Source organism: Trichosurus vulpecula, chromosome 3, assembly GCF_011100635.1.
Source record: "Trichosurus vulpecula isolate mTriVul1 chromosome 3, mTriVul1.pri, whole genome shotgun sequence".
In the NCBI taxonomy this organism is placed as follows: Eukaryota; Metazoa; Chordata; class Mammalia; order Diprotodontia; family Phalangeridae; genus Trichosurus; species Trichosurus vulpecula.
In genome coordinates this window covers 178167049-178175408 of record NC_050575.1, presented here as the reverse complement: position 1 = coordinate 178175408, position 8360 = coordinate 178167049, and the positions used below count along the sequence as shown (strand labels likewise).

General features: G+C 45.2%; 1 protein-coding gene across 1 annotated transcript; it reads right to left on the bottom strand.

Moving 5' to 3' along the window:
• Positions 1-6572: 6572 nt before the first annotated feature.
• Positions 6573-7643, bottom strand: NPBWR2 (neuropeptides B and W receptor 2). Its single transcript, XM_036748355.1, has one exon. The coding sequence runs from the start codon at positions 7641-7643 to the stop codon at positions 6573-6575; it is 1071 nt and encodes a 356-aa protein (XP_036604250.1).
• Between the last annotated feature and the right edge of the window lie 717 nt (positions 7644-8360).

Sequence of the window (8360 nt, the reverse complement as noted above, 5' to 3'; positions counted from 1 at the left end):
TCTAACATGAATTCTAAGATAAGAGTGGTCATTTCTATCTGATTCCTACTACATTTGCTTCAGTATCCAGTTCAAAATGAAAACTCTCCTCATTGTTTTTGAAGAATGAAATTTTCATTAAGACCAGTCAAGAATTTATCAATTGTTCTGCTCTTGGCAGAGACCTCTACCAGATGTCCAAACAGGTCTATCAATACTGTTTTATGCCTCCTCACTACATTGTGCCTTTTCCTTCTGTCCATGTGTTCTACAGGATATTTCTATAAGAACATTGCTTCTGTTTATTGATCTATTGATTTTCACCCAAATGCTCTCTGTTAAGCTTCCCTTCTCTGGTTCTTTCCATAGATAGATTAGTGGATTGTAGATAGATAGAAAACTTATCAAGCGGCTATTCTCAGGTACTGAACTAAGCACTAAGGATACAAAAGCAAACAAGTCACACAGTCCCTGCCCTCAAGTAGCTTAATTCTAATGGAGGAATATAACACATAAAGCAGAATCAAAAAGGGAGTGGAGTGTCACACTATGGTGTGGAAATCCTGGGGAGGCCTGGTTTTAGGCAAGATAAAGTAAAAACTCATCTACCAGAATGCCATGCGCTAAAGCAGAGTTGAAGGTTCTAGTGGGATGGGCATGAAGAGGATGAAAAATATGGTTAGAATTCAGGCAGCACACCATGCTGAGTATACATGAGTATATTTTCTTCAAATTTAATGCTCTACTGTCTTTTAAGAAATCTATCTTCAGTTTCTTGCTCAGCACTTTTTAATTTCTAGCAATGCTTTCTAGGTCCCTTCTGGAAATATAATTTGTTTCCATATGAATCACTGAGAGTGAATAATGATTGTCAGGTTTGCCAAGACTTAGAAGACTCTGTCATATGCCAGACTTCTGCTCAGCAAGATCCCTTTATTGTTTATATTGATCACCAAATAGCTAACCCTGTTATACAGCATGTTGTCACCAGCCACTGCTGGTTTTCTCATCTTCCTCCAACTCTTACTAGATGATCACTTACCTGATAGCATCCGTGTGATTGTCCTCATTAGTCTTTGGGGGACAAGCAGCTGTATCTTTCAGATACTGTCAAGCTCCTACTTCTATAGAGTCATATCTATTACTCAAACCCAAATATTCAATGATTCTTTCTCCCTTCATTCTCTGTGTCATAGAACTCCTCCTGATATAGGTTAGGATGCCCTTCTACCTCTCTCTCTCTTTCATTTTTATTTTTTGTTATCTTCTCCCAGTCTTCCAAGGAACAAATACTTCATGCTCCATGATAATCTGGAAAGACCAATTGGGATTGGGAGACCAATCTTTGTGTATAGCTAGCTATTGCCCAGCACTGGCAAAAATATACACATACCACAATTCATGTGGGCTATGGATTTGTTGGGAGAGGATTAGTTGGAGAAGTGAATGGGGGCAGTGTGTGTGTGTGTTTAGCCTTCAGTGGAATAAGGGGTTGTTTATGAGGTGAGATTAGAGATGTGTGTGTGTATGTGCGTGTGTGTGTGTGTGTGTGTGTGTGTGTGTGTGTGTGTGTGTGTGAGAGAGAGAGAGAGAGAGAGAGAAAGAAAGAGAAAGAGAGTGTGTGTGTGTGTGTGTGTGTTTGTGTGTGTGAAGCTGAACTGTTTGGGGGGAAGACAGACAAGTCTTGGATGTATTTTTGCTTGAAGAAGGGTTTAAATGGGGTAGGACTCTTTGTGGAGTTCTGAGGTGAGGTCCTCTGGGAATAATAAAGGGAAATTTGTGTGTGGAGATGGACTGAGATGGTGCTGGAAATTATGTTTGTATGGTAGTCTCAAAACTCAACTCAACTCCGCTATGAAGCCTTTCCAGACTATGAACAAATCCCTTTCTTGGTTAGATCTGGTTACGACTGTGACTCAGCCCATGGTCAACAAGCCTTTATTAAGTACCTACTCTGTGCCATGCACTGTGCTAAGAATGGAGATACAAAGACAAAAACCCAGTTCCTGCTCTCAAGGAGCTCACAGTCTAATTGGATGACAACATGCCAATGATTATGTACAAACAGATATAAACAGGATAAGTCGAAGATAATCATCAGAGAGAAGGCATTAGCTTGAACAAGGATTGAAAAGTTCCTTGCAGAAAATGAAAATTTGACTGAGACTTGAAGGAAACCAGGGAATTTTGAAGGTGGAAGTGAGGAAGGAAGGAGTTCTAGGCATGGGGTACTGTGAGTAAAAATGCTTGGAGTTGGGAGATGGTGTGTCTAGTTTGAGGAACAGCACGGAGGCCAGTGCCACTGAATTTCAGAGTGTATGAGATGCATAAGGAGTAAGAAGTTTGGAAAGGTGGGAAGGGACCAGGTCATGGAAGGCTTTAAAATCTCAACAGAGGATTTTATATTAGATCTTAAAGGCAGGCAATAAGGAGCCAGTGGAGTTATTCTGATAGGAGTGGTGGTGATATGATCAAATTTGTGCTTTCGGAGGCTGAGGTGGGGCTAAGGGCTGTTTGCATAGAGTTTGTACTAAGAAAATATACTTTATGTGTATCTGCACTGTGCTTAGGTTGATGGCTCTGGTTTTTTGGGGGGGATCTATGTGCATGTAGGGTGGATGAGCAAGGACTGGTAGCTGTCTGGGTATGTTTCTACATGTGATTCAGGCTGTGTGGGTATGAGCTGAAGTTGGGGAACAAGGTCTATATATGTGTGTAATGGGGTGCTGAGAAAGGGATAAGTGCAGTACAGGCTGAATTCAAGCTGGTGATTTGTGCCTGTCAATTGGGGGTGAGCCTTTGTGTATGTATGGGAGGGAGACTGTCTGTATGTGAGTGGTGAGTATGAGGATACAGGCTGGGGCTGAGAGTTGAATGTGTGTTTGTGGGTGGGTGTTGAGGCTCTTTGAGTGTGTTTGGATGGGGGTGGGAAAGGCTACGTGTATGTTTGCATGTGGGAACAGAGTTGTGTACCTGGGAGCAAGATTTGAGAGTTGTATGTATAGAAGAAGCTGAGGGCTATGTTACCTGGCTGTTATTTGTGTATTTGAAAAGGGAGCTACATATGGGTGTGTGTATGGAGTTGTATGTTAGGGAAGCTGCTATGGGGCTCTTAAGGGTGTGTGTGTGTGTGTGTGTGTGCATGCACAGTGCAGGGGTTTAGGTGGAGCTGGAGGGTGTGTGTGTGCTAGTGTGTAAATGGGCTCTGATCTGTGGCTGAGCTATGTTACAAGTGGGCAGCATGTGTGTGTGAATTAAGCTAGGGATGAGTTGGCAAGGATCTGTGTGTGGGCTGAGTTAGGGCTGCTTGTGTGTGAAGTAGAGCTAGGGGTTGTGTGTGTTTGAGTGTGTGGGCTGACCTGGGGTTGGAGGCTATCTGTTGTTGGATAATAAGTGGATTCTCTACATAAGGATGATGAGGCAGGGTTACTTACGTGTGGGGTTTATTTCAGTTGGGGTGCACTGAAAGATGGGGCTTGGTCTGGGTGTCAGAGTAGCTGTGTGTATGGAGGGTATGCATGAGTAGGTGGGGCTGCATGTGTGGGAGAGCTTCTGTGGCAAGGCTGTGTATACATGATGAACTGGGACTGTATCCGTGTGGTGAGAGTGGTGAGGGTGGAGGTGGAGCTGGGGCTGTGTGTGTGTGTGCTGTGTGTGTGCACATATGTTTGAGGTTTGGGGTCATGCTGTGGTTGGGCTAGGGTTAGGACAGGGCCTATGTGGAGGAGACTTTCTTTTCATTCTCAGGGAAGATGAACCCCTGAGTCCTTAGCTGGAGCCCTAGTAGGCTGATGACTGATGCTAGATGCAGCAGAAGGTTCGGGAGTGGGTGGCCAGTGTTCCTTGTACCGGAGGTTCTACTACTCGGATTGCCTCTATGTATGACAGGCCTCCTGCACTCTGGACTTCCCCCTTCATCACTGCCTTCAGAACTTGGCTCCTCTTCAGAGCCTTTCCTATTTCTGAGCAAGTCCTTCTTCCTGGTTTCACCCTGCCTTGTCTTCTTTTCTTTCCACCCAGGGTCTGTTCTTCCAGCAGATGAATGCTCACACTGGGGAGGGTATCGTCTACCCCTTTATCTGGATCAGTCATGATGAGTCTTTCCCACAAGGGGGCGCTGGGGTCCCACAGACAAGCCAAGACCCATTCTGCTAGGGTCTTGGCTGCTGTGGATGGTAGAAAGGGTCCTGGCTGAAAGCCAAGAAGACTATTGTCCAAGGCAGTCAGTGAGGACTGGGGATTAGTGGGGTCTGGAGTGGTGGTGGTAGTAAAAGGCTTAGGGAGTCAGTGAGCCCTGGAGGTGGTGATCTGTGGTGTTAATGCAGGATTAGTAGGGCAGAGAGGATTAAAGAGAGGTTAGTGTGTCCTAAATGAAGCTTCTAAACTTGTGCTTGGTGGAGAGAAAGGATCCTACAGAGCTCTATGTTTGGGAGCTTTCTCACCTTCAGTCCAGCAGGCACTCTCACCTGAGAGATGGCACCAAACTCCCATAACCTTTGATCTCTCTGATCCAGCATGGCCATTGTTGCCTTTTGGATGGACTCTGGAGGTACCATCAATGATCTTTTTATTAGTTAATTGCACTACCTTATTTGGGGTGTCACTAAACCAGGAGGACTCTGTTTTCTTCCACACTTTCTCTCGCTTCTGTCTTCAGCCTCTAGGACCTATGACTAAGAATAGCCACAATCTAAGAAAGTAGGATTAAGAGTGGGCATAGAAAGAAAATAAGGTTTACTGATCTGGCATATCCATGAGGCCACAGTGCTCCAAAGAGTCCATTCTGCTGGGCTATGTGCTATGTTGTAGAGCACCATGTGTAGTAGTGGTGGTGTCAGGATGCATTGTGTTTGGGGGCTGGATAATGAAATTAGTGATGGGGACATGGTGATAAGGTCACAGGTGCAATGGGTCATGAGGATGAAGGCACCATGATGAAATCACAGCAGAATGGGTCACAAGGGTGAATTCATGGGGATAAGATAATAAGGATAGGGTTACAGGTGGGCTTCCCAAAAGCCAGGGCTGGCTACTGTGGCTACTATTTATGCCAGCTTTGACCTTTAGTTTTCTTGGCTAGGGAGGCAGTATATATGAAGAAAAGATTCCTTAAGCAGCCTCTGAATTCTCAAATCTCCCCTCTCTGCCATGTTTGGAAGCCTTGGAAAATTTTGAGGTAAAGCCCATAACCCCAGGAATTAAGGGGTTATAGCACAGGCTATAGCTCTAAGGACAGAAGGAGGAGGGTAAAGGTCTCATTATAAATCCCCTGGCTTCATGGCACTTTTTGGAAATGGTACAGCTTCTTAGACTTTATTTAGATATGGCCTATCTATCTATCTATCTGTCTGTCTATCTATCTTTCTATCTATCTATCTATCTATCTATCTATCTATCTATCACACACATACATACATATTTCTTGACACTCACAATGTTCTTTGGTCTTACTCTGTGCCCTCATTTTCTCATTCTTTCATCCTTTGTGGATATGAGAAATCTATTGTGTCCAATTTTAGTTATGGACAGAGAATGAGGATTTATATAGTGGTCACTCTGTACCAGGCATTGTGCTAAACACTTTAATAATATTATCTCCTTTCTTCCTCACAACAACCCTGCAAGGTAGGTGCTATTATTTATCCTCATTTTATAGCTGAAAAAACTGAGGCAAACAGAGGTGAAGTGACTTGCCCAAGGTCACACAGCTGATAAATGTCTATAGCCACGTCCTGAATCAAAAGCTATTTGGGGAGAATTCAGTGTGCTCCAGAAAAGGACAGGATGAAAAGACAACACAATCACTACCCTTCGCTTCCCTGTCCTTTTGTTTCATAAGACTTGTCTTTAGAAACAATGGGGAAAATGTCTGACCTAGTTTCTCCATGCTATTCTTTCCACATTGATCAGTCTGCCTAGGCCTGTTTATCTGGTCTGTTCCAGTATGATCAGTCTGGGTTGGTCTATTTTGGTCTCTTTGCCTATGTTAGTCTATGGAGACTGAATAGACATTCCACTGTTCCAAGCTGATCTACCTGGGATTAGTCTGTCTGAACTAGTTTCTCTGGGTTACTCTGTTCGGGTTGGTTTGAATTTTTCTGACTGAATTGTTTGGTGGGGGAGAGTTCATCTTTATTGGTTTGTCCAGGTCCATGTTTCTGGGATAGACTTGGAATTTTTTGAGAGCTGGACATTTTGACTTTGTCCCAGGACTTGGAGTGCCCTCAAACCGGGGCTGCCGTCCTGGAGCTGTTCAGCAGGTGGCAACATAGGAATATGACACAAAAACCCAGGACTGTTTGCAAATGAAATGAGAGCACTCATCATCCCTTTGTGATTGAATGAAACCTTTCTTTAGGAGGGCCCAGAGTCACAAAAGTGGTGGAAGCATTGAAAGTCAAGTCACATCAACAAACATTTATTAGATGCTTAGTATGTGCCAGGCACTGTGCTAAGTACTGGGGATACAAAGAAAGACAAAAGACCAAGAAGCTGGTCTGGGGCTGCCCAAATCCTGGGCCTGGACTGTTGAGAGGGGGCCCACAGGGAGTGAGACTGGGGATGGGGCTGGGGCTGGGGCTACTGGCCCTTGCTTAGGTTGTTTTGCATTCCAGCATCTTTCGGAAACTCTTGCGGAAGTTGTCATCCAGGAAGGCATAGAGGAAGGGGTTTAGGCAGGAGTTGGTGTAGCTCAGGCTGGTGATGAAATAGGAAATGCCAATGACCAGGGAGGTCTGGGGCAGGTCTGTAGTTAGTGCCACAATGGTTGCCAGGTGGAAAGGCATCCAGCACAGGAGGCACACAGCTAGGACAATGATGACCATGATGGTCACTTTCCTTTTGGCCTTGTTCAAGGCCCTGGCATTGGAGTTTAGGCTCATGGTCCTCAGTTTGTGAAGCATCCCAGTGTAGAGGATACAGATGGTGGAAACAGGAATAGCAAAGCCCAGGACCAGGGTGTAGATTCGGCTGGCCTTGAACCAGAACCTCTCTGGCTGAGGGAAGCTTAGCCCACAACTTTTGATCTGCAGTTCATTGGTATAGACATCAGCAAAGATGAAGAAGGGCAGGACGATGAGGGTCACCCAGAGCCAGATGCAGATGCTGGTGGTTCTTGCAGCGCTGTAGGTTCGATAGGACAGACGTCGGGACTGGACAGTGGCTAGTACCACCAGGTACCTGTCTACACTCATCACAGTCAGGAAGTAGATACTGGAGAAAATGTTGTAGTGGTCAATGGCCAGGATAACCTTACAGAGGAGCTCACCAAAGGGCCAGTAGCGCAGGAGATGTTCAGCAATATTGATGGGCAGCACCAATGTGAAGAGGTCATCAGCAATGGCCAGATTTAGAATGAACATGTTGGTCACTGTCTTCATTTTTGGTGCCTTGAGAATCACATAGATGACTGCAGTGTTGCCAGTTAATCCCACAGCACAAATAACAGAGTACATCACAGGGAGGAGGATATAGAAGTCTAGAGGTTGTTCTGGGAAGGTGCAATTGGATTGGCTGCTATTATCTGAGTAAAAGTCACCACCTGTCAAATTGTAGAAAGAGCAATTGTCCTCAAGCCTCATCCCTATATCCCAAGCTTGGTGGTGCTGGACATCCTGCATCATGACCTCTGATGGGGCTATTGGCTCCTGTGCCATATTCCACATAGTGGTTGGAGGGATGAATAGACTGGCTTGTTATTGAGGGCTGGACTCAGGGCTGGACATTGGGAAAGAAAACAACCAGAAATTTCTGAGGTCTGAGAATCTTATTCAGACATTGTAGCAAGTGCCCCTTCCCTCCTTCCCAGGTGAAAGTACCAGCCCTTTTCCCAGGATAAAAATTGTATAACAAAGCTTCAGAAAGACCAGAAAGGACCTGAACCCACTGAGAATCCTTAAATCTCATTCCCCATTGAATCCTAGGACTTTACATGGCTACCTGTATCACTGTGACTTTCCTGCTTTGCTCTGTTCTGCTGTGCCCAGAGAAATTCACCAACAGGTGATGAATCTTCTCTAAGCCCTTCTCCATGGGCAGGCAGGGCAAGCCTTCTGCCTTTCACTCCCTGTAAAGATACCTTCCCCTCTGAGTCAGTCACCTTATATAGCTCCACAAAGTAAGTCAGATACTCACCACTGCTTCTGTTAAAGTAGAGATCTTACACTGCCCTGGGGAAACAGCTTCTTCTTTTGGGTCATCATTACATTCCCCAGGGAATCCAGGCAACAGAGGCATTGTGTTGGCAGAAGAAATGCGCTGTCCAGCAAGATAGGAGCGTGACAATCTGAGTGTCAGGCATCCAGGCTGGCTAGGCAACCGTGTTGGGGGAGAGGGGGAGGGAGATGCCTTCCTTCCTTGCTAACCTGGCCCTATGCTATAGA